Source organism: Pristiophorus japonicus, chromosome 31, assembly GCF_044704955.1.
Source record: "Pristiophorus japonicus isolate sPriJap1 chromosome 31, sPriJap1.hap1, whole genome shotgun sequence".
Classification (NCBI taxonomy): Eukaryota; Metazoa; Chordata; class Chondrichthyes; family Pristiophoridae; genus Pristiophorus; species Pristiophorus japonicus.
This window is the reverse complement of record NC_092007.1, coordinates 10,027,378-10,047,763: the sequence shown is the minus strand read 5'-3', so window position 1 is coordinate 10,047,763 and position 20,386 is coordinate 10,027,378. Positions and strand designations below refer to the sequence as shown.

The following is a 20,386-nucleotide window of genomic DNA, read 5'->3' as shown; positions in this document are numbered from 1 at the left end:
CCTCTGAGTGAAGAAATTCCTCCTCATCTCAGTCCTCAATGGCCGACCCTTTATCCTGAGACTGTGTGACCCCTGGTTCTAGACTCCCCAGCCCGGGGGGGGGAAACACCCTCCCTGCATCAACCCTGTCAATCCCCCTCAGAATCTGGTGTGTTCCAATGAGATCACCTCTCATTCTTCTGAACTCCAGAGAATATCGGCCCCGTCTACTCAATCTCTCCTCATAGGACAATCCCCCCATCCCTGGAATCAGTCTGGTGAACCTTCGCTGCACTCCCTCTATGGCAAGTATATCCTTCCTTAGGTAAGGAGACCCGAACTGGGCACAGTACTCCAGGTGCGGTCTCACCAGGGCCCGATATAATCGCAGTGAGACGTCTTTACATTTACGCTCAAATCCTGTTGTAATTAAGGCCAAGGTTGTTGTAGGGGCTGTTCTCCTTGCAGCAGAGAAGGTTGAAGGTTGGAGATTTGATCGAGGATGTTCAGAATCACGAGGGGCCTGTAAATCACTGTTTACAGTTGCAGGAGGGTCGGTAACCAGTGGAACCTGTGGTGTGTGTAGCACACAAATCACCGACTCCACACGGTCTGGTGTAAGTCTAACTGCTGTGACCTGAGTCCCTTACTGTTCAGCTCCAGAGTGCCTCTCAGGTGTGGTGGTCAGCCTTATATAGTGCCTGTTGCAGGTACTTCCTGGTTTCCCACCACAGCGCCCTCTGTGGTGTGGCATAGTGCTTACATTACATTTAAGGTACCGGGACGATACACACACCATTACAGAGCAGAACCGACTCGGTGGAATCGGCGTTCTGCCTCTGGTTTCCATTTCCAGAAGAAGGTGTAACCTCCACCTTGTTCCTCGAGCTGCCCGCTGTGTCTCGCTTAGGGGCAGCGATGTCGGCATCGAAGTGCCTAAGTTCCCGGGCAACTATGGCGGTGAGTCGTTCCGGCCTGTCGCTGTTGGAGTTGTGCACGAGGCCCCCGACCTGCGGGAGAACACCAGCGGCGGCCCGGGAGATGGGTGGAGGCCTGCCACGGCAAGGGTACGGCGCGAGCTGGTGCATGAGGGCCACGGCAGCGAAGGGAGACGTCATCAAGGGTCCAGGTCGGTGACTGGAGCGCGGGCAGGTCGAGCAGGAGCGGCGAGGACGGGAGCGGAGGAGCGGCGAGAGACTGTGGAGGGATTGTGATCGGGGGCCCAGGGGAGGCGTGAGTTCGGGGGCCCAGGGGCCCAGGGACAGCACGGGGCACAGTCCACACTGTGTGCGATACGTGTGCACGCACTGGGTCCGTGCAGCAGAGCTGGTCTCCAGTCGTCCTGGTTAACCCTTCGCCACTGGACCGAGACCTCGCTCGGTCAAGCCCCGTGTGGTGTTCAACGGTCACCGCACGTTCAAAAAATCCACGCACAGGGCATCTTCCACCCTTCACGATGTAGTTCAGGATCCGGAATATCAGTTCCTTCATCGAAACATCTCTGAACTCGTCCCTTCTTTTTGGCTTGGAAGCAAGTCATCCTCGTTTCGAGGGGCCGCCGATCATGAGGATGATGTCCATGAGGCTCCTGACGTTCCAGGTCCAGAACTTTACGTTAACGGATTGGAAGATGCCCGCGCGAGAGTTCTTTTAATGTGGATTGGCCGTTGCACACCAGCTCCCACACGGGCTTGGCTGAGCAAGGTCTTGGTCCAGTGGCAAAGGGGGTCCTGAGACGACGGGAGACCAGGCGCTGGTGTGTGGGCCTAGTTGCCGAGCAGCGCCCTTCGGTGAGAAGGTTCGGTGGTCCAAGGCTTGTCTGGGGGCAGGAGTTGGGAAGGTCAGAGGTCAACTGGTGTTCAGAGTGGAAGGAGGCCAGGGTGGTCACAGCTACGTGCTGGAAGCTAAGAGGCGAGGTCACCAGTGGAGAAGGAAAGGCCCGATCACTGTTGAAGGAGGTGAGGCCCGGCCGCTGTAACCAGAGTTGAACGCGAGCGACCTCTTCACACAAAGGGAAATGGGAATCCAGAACGCTCGCCCCGAAAAGACAACGGATTCTGGGGGGTGGGGTCAATTGGAGCTTTCAAGACTGAGATGGATAAATTTGCGTTGGGGAAGGGTATTCAGGGTTACGGAACCAAGGCGGGTAGATGGGGTTCAGATACAGGTCAGCCGTGATCTCATTGAAGGATGGAGCAGGCTCGAGATGCATAATGGCCTCTTCCCGTCTCCAATAGGACCCTTTGTCAGAACTGGAAAAAGTTTGAGATGTACCGGGTTTTAAGCAAATGCAGGGGCAGGGGGAGGGGAGGAAAGGACCAAAGGGAAGGTCGGTGATTGGGTGGAAGACAGGAGAGATTAGAGAGACAATGGGAAGGTCGGTGATTGGGGGAAGGCAGGAGAGATTAGAGAGACAATGGGAAGGTCGGTGATTGGGGGAAGGCAGGAGAGATTAGAGAGACAATGGGAAGGTCGGTGATTGGGGGAAGGCAGGAGAGATTAGAGAGACAATGGGAAGGTCGGTGATTGGGGGAAGGCAGGAGAGATTAGAGAGACAATGGGAAGGTCGGTCATTGGGGGAAGACAGGAGAGATTAGAGAGACAATGGGAAGGTCGGTGATTGGGGGGAAGACAGGAGAGATTAGAGAGACAATGGGAAGGTCGGTGATTGGGGGAAGACAGGAGAGATTAGAGAGACAATGGGAAGGTCGGTGATTGGGGGAAGACAGGGGAGATTAGAGAGACAATGGGAAGGTTGGTGATTGGGGGAAGACAGGAGAGATTAGAGAGACAATGGGAAGGTCGGTGATTGGGGGAAGACAGGAGAGATTAGAGAGACAATGGGAAGGTCGGTGATTGGGGGAAGACAGGAGAGATTAGAGAGACAATGGGAAGGTCTGTGATTGGGGGAAGACAGGAGAGATTAGAGAGACAATGGGAAGGCCAGTAATTGGGGGGAAGACAGGAGAGATTAGAGAGACAATGGGAAGGTCGGTGATTGGGGGAAGACAGGAGAGATTAGAGAGACAATGGGAAGGTCGGTGATTGGGGGGAAGACAGGAGAGATTAGAGAGACAATGGGAAGGTCGGTGATTGGGGGGAAGACAGGAGAGATTAGAGAGACAATGGGAAGGTCGGTGATTGGGGGAAGACAGGAGAGATTAGAGAGACAATGGGAATCTCGGTGATTGGGGGGAAGACAGGAGAGATTAGAGATAATGGGAAGGTCTGTGATTGGGGGAAGACAGGAGAGATTAGAGAGACAATGGGAAGGTCGGTGATTGGGGGGAAGGCAGGAGAGATTAGAGAGACAATGGGAAGGTCAGTGATTGGGGGAAGACAGGAGAGATTAGAGAGACAATGGGAAGGTCGGTGATTGGGGGAAGACAGGAGAGATTAGAGAGACAATGGGAAGGTTGGTGATTGGGGGAAGGCAGGAGAGATTAGAGAGACAATGGGAAGGTCGGTGATTGGGGGAAGACAGGAGAGATTAGAGAGACAATGGGAAGGTCGGTGATTGGGGGAAGACAGGAGAGATTAGAGAGACAATGGGAAGGTCGGTGATTGGGGGAAGGCAGGACAGATTAGAGAGACAATGGGACGATCTGTGATAGGGGGAAGACAGGGGAGATTAGAGAGATAATGGGAAGGTTGGTGATTGGGGGAAGACAGGAGAGATTAGAGAGACAATGGGAAGGTCGGTGATTGGGGGAAGACAGGAGAGATTAGAGAGACAATGGGAAGGTCTGTGATAGGGGGAAGACAGGAGAGATTAGAGAGACAATGGGAAGGTCTGTGATAGGGGGAAGACAGGAGAGATTAGAGAGACAATGGGAAGGTCTGTGATAGGGGGAAGACAGGAGAGATTAGAGAGACAATGGGAAGGTCGGTGATTGGGGGAAGGCAGGGGAGATTAGAGAGACAATGGGAAGGTCGGTGATTGGGGGAAGACAGGAGAGATTAGAGAGATAATGGGAAGGTCGGTGATTGGGGGAAGGCAGGAGAGATGAGAGACAAAAGGGGTAATGGTGCGAGGCAGAGGGAAATGGTAATGGGACAGGTAAAAAAATAAAAGAAAGAAAGACTTGTATTCATATAGCGCCTTTCACGACCACCGGATGTCTCAAAGTGCTTTACAGCCAATGAAGTACTTTTGATGTGTAATCACTGTTGTAATGTGGGAAACGTGGCAGCTAATTTCTGCACAGCAAGCTCCCACACACAGCGATGTGATAATGACCCGGATCACCTGTTTTTGTTATGTTGATTAAGGGATAAATATTGGCCCCAGGACACCGGGGAGAACTCCCCCTGCTCTTCTTCCAAATACTGGCCGTGGGATCTTTTACATCCACCCGAGAGGGCAGACAGGGCCTCGGTTTAACGGCCCCTCCAACAGGGCAGTGCTCCCTCAGTACTTCCCCTCCAACAGTGCGGCACTCCCTCAGTACTGCCCCTCCAACAGCACAGTGCTCCCTCAGTACTGCCCCTCCGACAGTGCGGTGCTCCCTCAGTACTGCCCCTCCGACAGTGCGGCATTCCTTCAGTACAGCCCCTCCGACAATGTGGTGCTCCCTCAGTACTGCCCCTCCGACAGTGCGGCATTCCTTCAGTACAGCCCCTCCGACAATGTGGTGCTCCCTCAGTACTGCCCCTCCGACAATGCGGTGCTCCCTCAGTACTGCCCCTCCGATAGCGCAGTACGGCGCTCCCTCAGTACGGCCCCTCCGACAGTGCGGCACTCCCTCAGTACTGCCCCTCCGACAGTGCGTCGCTCCCTCAGTACTGCCCCTCCGACAGTGCGGCGCTCCCTCAGTACTGCCCCTCCGACAGTGCAGCGCTCCCTCAGTACTGCCCCTCCGACAGTGCGGCGCTCCCTCAGTACTGCCCCTCCGACAGTGCGGCGCTCCCTCAGTACTGCCCCTCCGACAGTGCGGCGCTCCCTCAGTACTGCCCCTTCGATAGTGCGGCACTCCCTCAGCACTGCCCCTCCGACAGTGCGGTGCTCCCTCAGCACTGCCCCTCCGACAGTGCGGCGCTCCCTCAGTACTGCCCCTCCGACAGTGCGGCGCTCCCTCAGTACTGCCCCTCCGACAGTGCGGCGCTCCCTCAGTACTGCCCCTCCGACAGTGCGGCGCTCCCTCAGTACTGCCCCTCTGACAGTACGGCGCTCCCTCAGTACTGCCCCTCCGACAGTGCGGCACTCCCTCAGTACTGCCCCTCCGACAGTGCGGCACTCCCTCAGTACTGCCCGTCCGACAGTACGGCACTCCCTCAGTACTGCCCCTCCGACAGTGCGGCACTCCCTCAGTACTGCCCGTCCGACAGTACGACGCTCCCTCAGTACTGCCCCTCCGACAGTGCGGCGCTCCCTCAGTACCGCCCCTCCGACAGTACGGCGCTCCCTCAGTACTGCCCCTCCGACTGTGCGGCGCTCCCTCAGTACTGCCCCTCCGACAGTGCGGCGCTCCCTCAGTACCGCCCCTCCGACAGTACGGCACTCCCTCAGTACTGCCCCTCCGACAGTGCGGCACTCCCTCAGTACTGCCCCTCCGACAGTGCGGCACTCCCTCAGTACTGCCCGTCTGACAGTACGGCACTCCCTCAGTACTGCCCCTCCGACAGTGCGGCACTCCCTCAGCACTGCCCCTCCGACAGTGCGGTGCTCCCTCAGCACTGCCCCTCCGACAGTGCGGCGCTCCCTCAGTACTGCCCCTCCGACAGTGCGGCGCTCCCTCAGTACTGCCCCTCCGACAGTGCGGCGCTCCCTCAGTACTGCCCCTCCGACAGTGCGGCACTCCCTCAGTATTGCCCGTCCGACAGTACGGCACTCCCTCAGTACTGCCCCTCCGACAGTGCGGCGCTCCCTCAGTACTGCCCGTCCGACAGTACGGCACTCCCTCAGTACTGCCCCTCCGACAGTGCAGCGCTCCCTCAGTACTGCCCCTCCGACAGTGCGGCACTCCCTCAGTACCGCCCCTCCGACAGTGCGGCACTCCCTCAGTACAGCCCCTCCGACAGTGCGGCACTCCCTCAGTACCGCCCCTCCGACAGTACGGCACTTCCTCAGTACTGCCCCTCCGACAGTGCGGCACTCCCTCAGTACTGCCCCTCCGACAGTGCGGCACTCCCTCAGTACTGCCCCTCCGACAGTGCGGCACTCCCTCAGTACTGCCCCTCCGACAGTGCGGCACTCCCTCAGTACCGCCCCTCCGACAGTACGGCGCTCCCTCAGTACTGTCCCTCCGACAGTGCGGCACTCCCTCAGTACAGCCCCTCCGACAGTGCGGCACTCCCTCAGTACTGCCCCTCCGACAGTGCGGCGCTCCCTCAGTACTGCCCCTCCGACAGTGCGGCGCTCCCTCAGTACTGCCCCTCCGACAGTGCGGCGCTCCCTCAGTACTGCCCCTCCGACAGTGCGCCGCTCCCTCAGTACTGCCCCTCCGACAGTACGGCACTCCCTCAGCGCTGCCCCTCCGACAGTACGGTGCTCCCTCAGTACTGCCTCTCCGACAGTGCGGCACTCCCTCAGCACCGCCCCTCCGACAGTGCGGCGCTCCCTCAGTACCGCCCCTCCGACAGTGCGGCGCTCCCTCAGTACCGCCCCTCCGACAGTGCGGCACTCCCTCAGTACTGCCCCTCCGACAGTGCAGCACTCCCTCAGTACTGCCCTCCGACAGTGCGGCACTCCCTCAGTACTGCCGCTTCCGACAGTGCGGCACTCCCTCAGTACTGCCCCTCCGACAGTGCAGCACTCCCTCAGTACTGCCCTCCGACAGTGCGGCACTCCCTCAGTACTGCCCCTTCCGACAGTGCGGCACTCCCTCAGTACTGCCCCTTCCGACAGTGCGGCACTCCCTCAGTACTGCCCCTCCCACAGTGCGGCACTCCCTCAGTACTGCCCTCCGACAGTGCGGCACTCCCTCAGTACTGCCCCTCCGACAGTATGGCACTCCCTCAGCGCTGCCCCTCCGACAGTACGGCACTCCCGCAGTACCGCCCCTCCGACAGTGCGGCTCTCCCTCAGTACTGCCCCTCCGACAGTACGGCGCTCCCTCAGTACCGCCCCTCCGACAGTGCGGCGCTCCCTCAGTACCGCCCCTCCGACAGTGCGGCACTCCCTCAGCGCTGCCCCTCCGACAGTACGGCACTCCCTCAGTACTGTCCCTCCGACAGTGCGGCACTCGCTCAGTACTGCCCCTCCGACAGTATGGCACTCCCTCAGTACCGCCCCTCCGACAGTACGGCACTCCCTCAGTACTGCCCCTCCGACAGTGCGGCGCTCCCTCAGTACTGCCCCTCCGACAGTGCGGCGCTCCCTCAGTACCGCCCCTCCGACAGTGCGGCGCTCCCTCAGTACTACCCCTCCGACAGTGCGGCGCTCCCTCAGTACCGCCCCTCCGACAGTGCGGCACTCCCTCAGTACCGCCCCTCCGACAGTGCGGCACTCCCTCAGTACTGCCCCTCCGACAGTACGGCGCTCCCTCAGTACTGCCCCTCCGACAGTGCAGCGCTCCCTCAGTACTGCCCCTCCGACAGTGCGGTGCTCCCTCAGTACTGCCCCTCCGACAGTACGGCGCTCCCTCAGTACTGCCCCTCCGACAGTGCGGCGCTCCCTCAGTACCGCCCCTCCGACAGTGCGGCGCTCCCTCAGTACTGCCCCTCCGACAGTGCGGCGCTCCCTCAGTACTGTCCCTCCGACAGTGCGGCGCTCCCTCAGTACTGCCCCTCCGACAGTGCGGCGCTCCCTCAGTACCGCCCCTCCGACAGTGCGGCGCTCCCACAGTACTGTCCCTCCGACAGTACGGCACTCCCTCAGTACTGTCCCTCCGACAGTGCAGCACTCCCTCAGTACTGCCCCTCCGACAGTGCAGCGCTCCCTCAGTACTGCCCCTCCGACAGTGCGGCGCTCCCTCAGTACTGTCCCTCCGACAGTACGGCACTCCCTCAGTACTGTCCCTCCGACAGTGCAGCACTCCCTCAGTACTGCCCCTTCCGACAGTACGGCGCTCCCTCAGTACTACCCCTCCGACAGTACGGCACTCCCTCAGTACTGCCCCTCCGACAGTGCGGCGCTCCCTCAGTACTACCCCTCCGACAGTACGGCACTCCCTCAGTACTGCCCCTTCCGACAGTACGGCGCTCCCTCAGTACTACCCCTCCGACAGTACGGCACTCCCTCAGTACTGCCCCTCCGACAGTACGGCACTCCCTCAGCGCTGCACTGGGGAGCGTCGGCCGAGCTTTGCGTGCTCCAGTCGCCGGAGCGAGACTCGAACCCTCGACCTTCTGACTCAGACGCGAGAGAGAGTGCAGCCCACTGAGCCACAGCTGTTGCTTAAGCTCACGTTGGAGGAGGAGGCGGGCATAGAGGTCGGAGTGAGAGTGGAGTCGGGGGGTGGGGTGGGGATTGAAGCGACTGGCGGCCGGAATCTCAGGGGTCACGTTCACGGACTGAACGGATCTGATCCGCGAAGTGCTCTGTTGCTAACATTCCTCGTTTTACACACACGTCCCGCAGGAATTCATACTCTGACATAATTCCTCTCTTGCAGCTGCTGCGCTGAAGTGTTACGAATGCTCTCGGTCCGTCTGTGACCCCATCAAAGATGCCAAGACCTGCAAAGATGGGGAAGTGTGTATGACGGGAGTCGGCCGGCATCGCTTTGGTAAGCACAGAATGCACATGTCAGTAAGCACACCACACAGCCGGCAACTACTCGAAGCTTCCAAGAAATCAAGCGGAACTGCTCGGGTCGAGAGAGACAAACTGCTCAGGCTTACTCGTGGGCATACCACTACAATTTAAGAACATAAGAACATAAGAAATAGGAGCAGGAGTCGGCCATTCGGCCCCTCGAGCCTGCTCCGCCATTCGACACGATCATGGCTGATCCGATCATGGACTCAGCTCCACTTCCCCGCCCGCTCCCCTTATCCCCTTATCGGTTAACAAACTGTCCACTTCCGTCTTGAACTTATTCAATGACCCAGCCTCCACAGCTCTCTGAGGCAGCGAATTCCACAGATTTGCAACCCTCTGAGAGCAGGAATTCCTCCTCATCTCCGTTTTAGCGTGAGCCGTTCCAAGTGTGCAACAACTGCAAGGTGGGCGACTGGGTGATGTCATCAAGGCCCAGGGCGCAATTTGTAGCGTGGGCAGGAACATCGGCAGGGCCCAGGCAGAGCAGAGGAGAGCGAGGGATCGGGGGCGGAGGAGCGGCGAGAGATCGGGGGCGGAGGAGCGGCGAGAGATCGGGGGCGGAGGAGCGGAGAGAGATCGGGGGCGGAGGAGCGGCGAGAGATCGGGGCGGAGGAGCGGCGAGAGATCGGGGGCGGAGGAGCGGCGAGAGATCGGGGGCGGAGGAGCGGCGAGAGATCGGGGCGGAGGAGGGGCGAGAGATCGGGGCGGAGGAGCGGCGAGAGATCGGGGCGGAGAAGCGGCGAGAGATCGGGGGCGGAGGAGCGGCGAGAGATCGGGGGCGGAGGAGCGGCGAGAGATCGGGGCGGAGGAGCGGCGAGAGATCGGGGCGGAGGAGCGGCGAGAGATCGGGGCGGAGGAGCGGTGAGAGATCGGGGCGGAGGAGCGGCGAAAGATCGGGGCGGAGGAGCGGTGAGAGATCGGGGCGGAGGAGCGGCGAGAGATCGGGGCGGAGGAGTGGGAAATGAAGGCACAGGGCCCAGAAGAGCCGAGGGCCCAGGGCAACATGGGCCAGCCCACACTGCGATATGTGCGTGCGCTAGGTCAGTGCAGCAGAGCTGGTCTCCAGTCCTCTTGGTTAACCCCCCCCCCCGTCTTTCCCCATCTAACTCTATCACCATAACCCTCTATTCCCTTCTTCCCCATATACTTGTATAGGTATATGAAGACCAGAACTGTGCACAGTGCTCCAAGTGTGGTCTAACCCAGGTATATGGAGACCAGAACTGTGCACAGTGCTCCAAGTGTGGTCTAACCCAGGTATATGGAGACAGAACTGTGCACAGTGCTCCAAGTGTGGTCTAACCCAGGTATATGGAGACCAGAACTGTACACAGTGCTCCAAGTGTGGTCTAACCCAGGTATATGGAGACCAGAACTGTGCACAGTGCTCCAAGTGTGGTCTAACCCAGGTATATGGAGATCAGAACTGTGCACAGTGCTCCAAGTGTGGTCTAACCCAGGTATATGGAGACCAGAACTGTGCACAGTGCTCCAAGTGTGGTCTAACCCAGGTATATGGAGACCAGAACTGTACACAGTGCTCCAAGTGTGGTCTAACCCAGGTATATGGAGACCAGAACTGTGCACAGTGCTCCAAGTGTGGTCTAACCCAGGTATATGGAGATCAGAACTGTGCACAGTGCTCCAAGTGTGGTCTAACCCAGGTATATGGAGACCAGAACTGTGCACAGTGCTCCAAGTGTGGTCTAACCCAGGTATATGGAGACCAGAACTGTGCACAGTGCTCCAAGTGTGGTCTAACCCAGGTATATGGAGACCAGAACTGTGCACAGTGCTCCAAGTGTGGTCTAACCCAGGTATATGGAGACCAGAACTGTACACAGTGCTCCAAGTGTGGTCTAACCCAGGTATATGGAGACCAGAACTGTGCACAGTGCTCCAAGTGTGGTCTAACCCAGGTATATGGAGACCAGAACTGTGCACAGTGCTCCAAGTGTGGTCTAACCAAGGTTCAATACAGGTTTAGCATAATTTCCCTGCTTTTCAATTCGATTCCTCTGGAAATAAACCCTACTTCCTGGTTTGCTTTTTTTTTTACATCCTTGTTAACCTGTGTTGCAACTTTTATTGTGTGTGTATTTGTACTCCGAGATCCCTTTGTTCCTCTATCCCACCTAGACACTCACCCTCCCAGTAATAAGTGACCTCCCTATTCTCCCTGCCAGAACCTCTCATGTATCTGTGTTGAAATCCATTTGCCAATTATATGCCCATTCTGCATGTTTATTAATGTCCTCCTGTAATACGTTGCAGCATCCTCAGTATTGACGATTGCCCCCCTAATTTGGTGTCATCCGCAAATTTAGAAATTGTGTGTATGATTCCAAAATCTAAATCATTAATACAAATTGTGAACAACAGCGGTCCCAGCCATGATCCTTGTGGACTGTCCACCTTCTGCTACTATGAATAGCTACCTTTCCCCCTACTCTCTGCTTTATGTCTTGAAGCCAGCTAGCAATCCATTCTGCTCATTGTCCCTTGACACCGCATTCTTTGACCTTGTTCATTCGGCTATTATGGGGCCCCTTATCAAAGGCCTTTTGAAAACCTAGATACATTACATCTACTGCATTACCCTTGTCTACACTCTTTGTTACATTTTCAAATAATTTTTTTTTAACTTTTTCCGCTGGTTGGGGAGTCTCGGACTTGGGGCACAGTCTGAGAATTAGAGCCAGACCTTTCAAGAGTGAAGTTAGGAAACACTTCTACCCACACAGGGTGGGAGAGGTTTGGAACTCACTCCCGCAAACGGCAATCGATGCTAGAGGGTCAATTGTTCATTTTAAATCTGGCATTTTTGTTAGCCAAAGGTATACAGGGATACGGGGCAAAGGCGTGTAGATGGAGTTAGGTCGCAGATCAAGCCGTGATCTCATTCAATGGCAGAGCAGGCTCGAGGGGCTGAATGGGCCTCCTCCTGTTCCTGTGTAACAGGCTCGAGGGGCTGAATGGGCCTCATCCTGTTCCTATGGTAACAGGCTCGAGGGGCTGAATGGGCCTCCTCCTGTTCCTGTGTAACAGGCTCGAGGGGCTGAATGGGCCTCCTCCTGTTCCTATGGTAACAGGCTCGAGGGGCTGAATGGGACTCCTCCTGTTCCTGTGTAACAGGCTCGAGGGGCTGAATGGGCCTCCTCCTGTTCCTGTGTAACAGGCTCGAGGGACTGAATGGGCCTCCTCCTGTTCCTGTGTAACAGGCTCGAGGGGCTTCAGATCTGATGGACCAATGAGAGTCAAGGCTTTGGCTACAGGAGCGGCCCAATGGGGGAGCCCGAGATCAGCCTCTTGCTCGATAGCCCCTGGGTGGTTGATGGAGAAGCTGCTCCCTGAGCTCGGCACGGCGACGTATGTTGGACTTGTTACATCCTGCGATGTTTTCCCCACTGTCTCCCAGCTACCGGCGTATTGGAAAGAACAGTGAGATCCTGCGTCGCTTCCGTGAACTGCACCAACATCAGTCTCAACCTGGGCGCCATCATTCGTGGCATCAGCTGCTGCAACACGGACCTGTGTAACACTGGCCCAGGTAACATGGGCACCTCTCCATCCGCCCGGCCATCTCTGTCTCTCTCTCGCTCTGTCTCGCTCTCGCTCTGTCTCTCTCGCTCTGTCTCTGTCTCTCTCGCTCTGTCTCTGTCTCTCTCTCTCTGTCTCTCTCTCACTCTGTCTGTCTCTCTGTCTCTGTCTCTCTCGCTCTGTCTCTGTCTCTGTCTCTCTCTCTCTGTCTCTGTCTCTCTCTCTCTGTCTCTGTCTCTCTCGCTCTGTCTCTCTCTCACTCTGTCTGTCTCTCTGTCTCTGTCTCTCTCTCTGTCTCTGTCTCTCTCGCTCTGTCTCTGTCTCTCTCTCACTCTGTCTCTCTGTCTCTCTCTCGCTCTGTCTGTCTCTCTGTCTCTGTCTCTCTCTCTGTCTCTGTCTCTCTCGCTCTGTCTCTGTCTCTCTCTCACTCTGTCTCTCTGTCTCTCTCTCTCTCTCGCTCTCTCTGTCTCTTTCTCTGTCTCTTTCTCTCTCGCTCTCTCTCTCGCTCTCTCTCTCTGTCTCTCTCTCTCTCTGTCTCTCTCTTGCCATCTATCTCTCTCTCGCTCTGTCTGTCTCTCTGTCTCTGTCTCTCTCGCTCTGTCTCTGTCTCTCTCGCTCTGTCTCTGTCTCTCTCTCACTCTGTCTCTCTGTCTCTTTCTCTGTCTCTTTCTCTGTCTCTTTCTCTGTCTCTTTCTCTGTCTCTTTCTCTCTCGCTCTCTCTGTCTCTGTCTCTCTCTCTCTCTGTCTCTCTCTTGCCATCTATCTCTCTCTCGCTCTCTCTGTCTCTCTCTCTCTCTCTCTCTGTCTGTCTCTTTCTGTCTCTATCTCTCTCTCTCTCGCTCTGTCTCTCTCTCTCTCCCACTCTCTCTCCCACTCTCTCTCTCTCTCTGTCTCTCTCTCTCTCTGTCTCTCTGCCTGTCTCTCTCTCTCTCCCTCTTGCTTTTTGTCTCTGTCTCTATCTCTTTCACCCTTTCTCCCTCTCTCTCTCTCTATCTCTGTCTCTCCAATGCTCTCTATCTCTCTTTCTCTCCCTCTCACTTTTTCTCTCTCTTTCTCTCCCCCTCTCAATCCCTCTCTTTCTCTCTCTATCCTTGTGTCTCCAACTCTATCTTTCTTGTTATCTCTCCATCTCCCTCTCTATCTCTATCTCTATCTCTCACTTACTCTATCTTTCTATCTGTCTCTCTATCTCTCTATCTCTCTAACTCACTATCTATCTCTCTCTATATCTGTCTCTCACTATCTATCTCGGTATGTCTTTCTATCCCCCTTTATCTATCCATCCTTATTTGTAACTCTCTATTTCTCTCTCTCTTTATCTCCCTTGATCTGTCTGTCTATCCGTCTTATTCTATCAGTAGTTTTGTCTCTGATTATCTCTCCTCTCCCATAAGTTCTCAGTCTTGCTGGGGACACGGGTTCCGCACACACTGACTGCCCTGTGTGAACCGTGGCAACGTGTGGGGGTGGGCAAGGGGGCAGGCTATTCAACTCTGGGGGCAACACAGTCAAGCTTGACACAAAAAGTTAGTATGCAGGTACAGCAAGTAATCAGGAAGGCCAATGGTATCTTGGCCTTTATTACAAAGGGGATGGAGTATAAAAGCAGGGAAGTCTTGCTACAGCTATATCAGGTATTGGTGAGGCCACACCTGGAGTACTGCATGCAGTTTTGGTTTCCATATTTACGAAAGGATACACTTGCTTTGGAGGCAGTTCAGAGAAGGTTCACTCGGTTGATTCCGGAGATGGGGGGGTTGACTTATGAGGAAAGGTTGAGGAGGTTGGGCCTCTACTCATTGGAATTCAGAAGAATGAGAGGTGATCTTATCGAAACGTATCAGATTACGAGGGGGCTTGACAAGGTGGATGCAGAGAGGATGTTTCCACTGATGGGGGAGACTAGAACTAGGGGCCATGGTCTTAGAATAAGGGGCCGCCCATTTAAAACTGAGATGAGGAGGAATTTCTTCTCTCAGAGGGTTGTAAACCTGTGGAATTCTCTGCCCCAGAGAGCTGTGGAGGCTGGGTCATTGAATATATTTAAGGTGGAGATAGACAGATTTTTGAGCGATAAGGGAGTGAAGGGTTATGGGGAGCGGGCGGGGAAGTGGAGCTGAGTCCATGATCAGATCAGCCATGATCGTATTAAATGGCGGAGCAGGCTCGAGGGGCCGAATGGCCGACTCCTGCTCCTATTTCTGATGTTGACCCTAATCTCAGTTGGAGGGATTTGTGGCAGTTCCAGGTCAAGATGACATGGGTTGGGGGGGGGGGGTAGGAAGGGGGAAAGTGCCAGGGTTTTAGCTCACCCTCCAGTCATTCCCTGGAAATTGTGCACGGATTAAGATCCGGATGAGAGCTCATTCACCCTGCCCTTGCCCCCCACCCACCCCCCCGCCCCTCAGGTCAAACAGACAGCCGGAGTGGAGGGAGAGCAGGTCAAGATTGACTGGAGAGGGAGGGCGTGTGAAGCAATCACCCGAACAACCTTTCACTCTGTAAATGGTTTCTCTTCGGTGTTTGCGAAGCACCTCCACTTTACAATAGTTCTACCGCTGGGAATTATTACTGTACGGAACGGGTGAACAAGTCACGGACAAATGCCTCGGTCTCAACCGGCAATGCTTTATTCAAGTCAAAGCACCCAGTAAAACCACACACGCCCTGATGTGTAAAACAAACCAACGCAGCACAATACATAGTGTGGCCCAACCAAACAGGCCCCTAACGCGAAGTACCCACGTCTACAACACCTCCCCTGAAAACCCCTAAGGCTTGGTTGGGACAAGCCTTTCACACTATGCGGTGATCTTGAAGGTCCGTGGGCTGGGTTAAATGCTCACCAGTTACCCCTCTGGCTCACTCGCTGCTTCTCCCGGTGAGGCGTATTTTCTGGGCCCCTACCAAACTGTGGTATTCAAGTGCCGTCTCAAGATCGGCCTCCCAGTCGAAGTAACAAGGCTCGCTCGGCTCATAGATGGTGGTTTCTTCTCCCCCGTTCCAGATGGACAGCACGGTCCTTGAGCGTTGCAAGCAGGCACAGGAGAGGGGAGCGAGAGAGAGACCGATTCCAACTACCGTTGTTATACCTGCAAGAGTGCTTAAAATTCAATTGTCCTTCCCTCCCGAGGCTGTCCAACTGGAAAGCAGAAACCAAGTCTTTGCCTGCCCCTTTGGCAAACTGGGCTATCCCTCGATGGGTGGCAATTGGGCTATCCCTCGATGGGTGGCTCCGATGCGTCTGTGGTCAAAATAGCTTTTCCTTTGTCTTTCAATGGCCTGAAAACCCTGGCCACTTTACTTCCTGTCTCACTGATGGGTTCCCGTTCCATGACAAAAGACGTTCATCGGCCATGATGTTCCTGCTTTCAGCCACTCTCATTCCCGCCCAGTTGATGTGTATTCAACTTAAACATGTTTGGACCTGCTCCAGGTCAGTCCTTCTGACTGTACAGTGAACACGTTACCACAAAGTTCAAAACTGCTGAGTCCAAAAGTTCACGCCGATGTTTTCGGTGATTCTTACAACTCTTGCTTTGTTATTTGCTATTGAGGGAGTGCAGCGAAGGTTCACCAGACTGATTCCCGGGATGGCAGGACTGACCTATCAAGAGAGACTGGATCAACTGGGCTTGTATTCACTGGAGTTCAGAAGAATGAGAGGGGACCTCATAGAAACGTTTAAAATTCTGACGGGATTGGACAGGTTAGATGCAGGAAGAATGTTCCCAATGTTGGGGAAGTCCAGAACCAGGGGTCACAGTCTCAGGATAAGGGGTAAGCCATTTAGGACCGAGATGAGGAGAAACTTCTTCACCCAGAGAGTGGTGAACCTGTGGAATTCTCTACCACAGAGAGTTGTTGAGGCCAATTCACTAAATATATTCAAAAAGGAGTTGGATGTAGTCCTTACTACTCGGGGGATCAAGGGGTATGGCGAGAAAGCAGGAATGGGGTACTGAAGTTGCATGTTCAGCCATGAACTCATTGAATGGTGGTGCAGGCTCAAAGGGCCGAATGGCCTACTCCTGCACTTATTTTCTATGTTTCTATGTTAGCCCTTAGTACAAAAGGCTTGGAGTATAAGAGTAAAGACGTCTTATTGTAATTATATCGGGCCTTAGTGAGACCACACCTGGAGTACTGTGTACAGTTTTGGTCTCCTTACCTAAGGAAGGATATACTTGCCATAGAGGGAGTGCAGCGAAGGTTCACCAGACTGATTCCTGGGATGGGGGGATTGTCCTATGAGGAGAGATTGAGTAGACTAAGCCTATACTCTAGAGTTTAGAAGAATGAGAGGTGATCTCATTGAAACACACCAGATTCTGAGGGGGATCGACAGGGTAGATACAGAGAGGGTGTTTCCCCCCCCCGGGCTGGGGAGTCTAGAACCAGGGGTCACACAGTCTCAGGATAAGGGGTCGGCCATTGAGGACTGAGATGAGGAGGAATTTCTTCACTCAGAGGGGGGTGAATCTTTGGAATTCTCTGCCCCAGAGGGCCGTGGGGGCTCAGTCGTTGAGTATAGTCAAGGCTGGGATCGAGAGATTTTTGGGAACGAGGGGAATGGAGGGATCGGGCGGGAATGTGGAGTTGAGGTCGAAGGTCAGCCGTGATCTCATTGAATGGCGGAGCAGGCTCGAGGGGCCGAATGGCCGACTCCTGCTCCTAATTCTTATAACCTTCTGTTCTCTGTTTCCAGTTGAGAAGATGCCTTCGAACAAACTGCAATGCATCGGTTGTTTACAGATGCTAAATGACTTTAAGTGCAATTTGACTGGGTCACTGAAGTGCACGGGCAACCAGACCAAGTGTGGAAGACTGCACACTGTCCTCTCGGAATGTACGTTACAAAGCTCTGCCCGTCTCAACAACAACTTGCATTTATATAGCGCCTTTAACAGAGTTAACCGTGCCACAGGAGTGCAAATCCGACTGAATTTGACCCAGATCCCGCATAAGGAGATATTAGGGACAAGCGACCAAAAGCTGGGTCAAAGAGGTCGGTTTTAAGGAGCGTCTTAAATGAGGAGAGAGAGGCGGAGAGGTTTAGGGAGGGAGTTCCAGAGCTTGGGGCCCAACTGCTGCTGAAGGCACGGCCACCGATGGTGGAGCGATGGAGATCGGGGGAATGGGCAAGCGGGCAGTATTGGAGGAGCGCAGAGATCTGGGAGGGGTGTAGGGGCTGGAGGAGGTTACAGAGATAGGGAGGGGTGTAGGGGCTGGAGGAGGTTACAGAGATAGGGAGGGGTGTAGGGGCTGGAGGGGGTTACAGAGATAGGGAGGGGTGTAGGGGCTGGAGGAGGTTACAGAGATAGGGAGGGGTGTAGGGGCTGGAGGAGGTTACAGGGTTAGGGAGGGGTGTAGGGGCTGGAGGGGGTTACAGGGTTAGGGAGGGGTGTTGGGGCTGGAGGAGGTTACAGAGATAGGGAGGGGTGTAGGGGCTGGAGGAGGTTACAGGGTTAGGGAGGGGTGTAGGGGCTGGAGGGGGTTACAGGGTTAGGGAGGGGTGTTGGGGCTGGAGGAGGTTACAGAGATAGGGAGGGGTGTAGGGGCTGGAGGAGCTCAGAGATCTGGGAGGGTTGTAGGGGCTGGAGGGGGTTACAGAGATAGGGAGGGGTGTAGGGGCTGGAGGAGCTCAGAGATCTGGGAGGGTTGTAGGGGCTGGAGGGGGTTACAGAGATAGGCAGGGGTGTAGAGGCTGGAGGAGGTTACAGAGATAGGAAGGGTTGTAGGGGCTGGAGGAGGTTACAGAGATAGGGAGGGTTGTAGGGGTTGGAGGAGGTTACAGGGCTAGGGACGGGTATAGGGGCTGGAGGAGGTTACAGAGATAGGGAGGTGTGTAGGGGCTGAAGGAGGTTACAGAGATAGGGAGGGGTGTAGGGACTGGAGGAGGTTACAGAGATACGGAGGGGTGTAGGGGCTGGAGGATGTTACAGAGATAGGGAGGGGTGTCGGGGCTGGAGGGGGTTACAGAGATAGGGAGGGTATAGGGGCTGGAGGAGGTTACAGAGATAGGGAGGGTATAGGGGCTGGAGGAGGTTACAGAGATAGGGAGGGGTGTCGGGGCTGGAGGAGGTTACAGAGATAGGGAGGGGTGTCGGGGCTGGAGGAGGTTACAGAGATCGGGAGGGGTGTCGGGGCTGGAGGAGGTTACAGAAATCGGGAGGGGTGTCGGGGCTGGAGGAGGTTACAGAGATAGGGAGGGGTGTAGGGGCTGGAGGAGCTCAGAGATCTGGGAGGGTTGTAGGGGCTGGAGGGGGTTACAGAGATAGGCAGGGGTGTAGGGGCTGGAGGAGGTTACAGAGATAGGAAGGGGTGTCGGGGCTGGAGGGGGTTACAGAGATAGGGAGGGTATAGGGGCTGGAGGAGGTTACAGAGATAGGGAGGGTATAGGGGCTGGAGGAGGTTACAGAGATAGGGAGGGGTGTCGGTGCTGGAGGAGGTTACAGAGATAGGGAGGGGTGTCGGGGCTGGAGGAGGTTACAGAGATCGGGAGGGGTGTCGGGGCTGGAGGAGGTTACAGAAATCGGGAGGGGTGTCGGGGCTGGAGGAGGTTACAGAGTTAGGGAGGGGTGTCGGGGCTGGAGGAGGTTACAGAGATAGGGAGGGGTGTCGGGGCTGGAGAAGGTTACAGAGATCGGGAGGGGTGTCGGGGCTGGAGGAGGTTACAGAGATCGGGAGGGGTGTAGGGGTTGCACTTGGTGGGAGCGCCTGCCTTGATTTGACGTGACCATGTCCCGCGGAGTGGGACTTGAACTCACAGACCTCCGGCTCGGGGAAAGAGAAAGATAGACAGCGAGTGTTACGTAACATATCGATCTTTTACTTCCTTTCTCCTAGCTGGACGCAACAAAACAATCGACTTTCAAGGATGTATGTCGGAGTCAGTGTGCCAGCTAAAGTCCACCCAGATTCTGTTTGACATGGAGCTCGGAGAATCCTTTCAGTGCTGTGATGGCAAACTGTGCAATGGGGCCTCCAGAGTTGCGACTATTCCTCTGTGTTTGGTCATCTTGAGCATATATCTCCTCGCGTCCATCAACAAGTGATCTGTTGTTCCTGTGTGTGTTGAGGGACGGCTTCCCCCATTTGTACATACATCTGTAAATATTTCTAAGCCTTCCCCAATATTATTTATTGTATTAATAATTCTTGCGGGCTTTGACGGCAAAACGTCGGGCTGATGTTGAAATAGGGAGTGAATTGGAATGGGCCACGCGTGTGTGTGACAGGAATTTGCGATTATCGGGGCAAGAGATGTGGCTTGGAACCAATCTGTTCCAAAGAGGATACCTTCGCTCTCAAACAGAACTTTCCGAACATGTTGTCGAACGTAGGCTCATTCTCGGTTGATCCTGAGGAGAGTTTGACTCCAAGGCAGGAGTCCACTAGGTGGAGCTAGATATTACAATATTGAATCTATGACCCTTGGTTGTTGGCCCTTTCGCCCGAGGGAATAGATTTTTTCTCTCTCTGCTCCATCAACACCTCTCATCATCTTGAAAACCACTATTTTTAAAGAATTTGTTCCTGGGATGTGGGCGTCGCTGGCCAAGGCCCAGCATTTATTGCCCATCCCTCGTCGCCACTTGTGAAGGTGGTGGTGAGACGCCATCTTGAACCGCTGCAGTCCGTGTGGTGAAGGTGCTCCCACAGTGCTGTTAGGGAGGGAGTTCCGGGATTGTGACCCAGCCACGATGAAGGAACGGCCGATATATTCCCAAGTCGAGGGATGGTGTGTGTGTGACTGGGAGGGGAACGTGGAGGGGGTGGTGTTCCCATGGACCTGCTGCCCTTGTCCTTCTAGGCGGGTAGAGGTCGCGGGTTTGGGAGGTGCTGCCGAAGAAGCCTTGGCGAGTTGCCGCGGTGCATCTTGTAGACGGTGCACACCGCAGCCACGGTGCGCCGGTGGTGGAGGGAGTGAGTGTTGGAGGTGGTGGAGGGAGTGAGTGTTGGAGGTGGTGGAGGGAGTGAGTGTTGGAGGTGGTGGAGGGAGTGAGTGTTGGAGGTGGTGGAGGGAGTGAGTGTTGGAGGAGTGGTGGAGGGAGTGAGTGTTGGAGGTGGTGGAGGGAGTGAGTGTTGGAGGTGGTGGAGGGAGTGAGTGTTGGAGGTGGTGGAGGGAGTGAGTGTTGGAGGTGGTGGGGAGCGGGCCGA

The 20,386-nt window shown here is 55.7% G+C and overlaps 1 protein-coding gene across 1 annotated transcript in view; it reads left to right on the top strand.

Moving 5' to 3' along the window:
* Positions 1–20,144, top strand: part of LOC139240400 (protein RoBo-1-like) — a 34,358-nt gene extending 14,214 nt beyond the window's left edge. The window contains exons 2-5 of the mRNA XM_070868897.1: positions 8,535–8,648; positions 12,102–12,233; positions 16,932–17,072; positions 19,073–20,144. Of these exons, the coding sequence (XP_070724998.1) occupies positions 8,535–8,648; positions 12,102–12,233; positions 16,932–17,072; positions 19,073–19,281 (596 nt within the window). The 3' untranslated portion in view covers positions 19,282–20,144. The remainder of the gene's footprint in view (positions 1–8,534; positions 8,649–12,101; positions 12,234–16,931; positions 17,073–19,072) is intronic.
* The last annotated feature ends 242 nt before the right edge of the window (positions 20,145–20,386 follow it).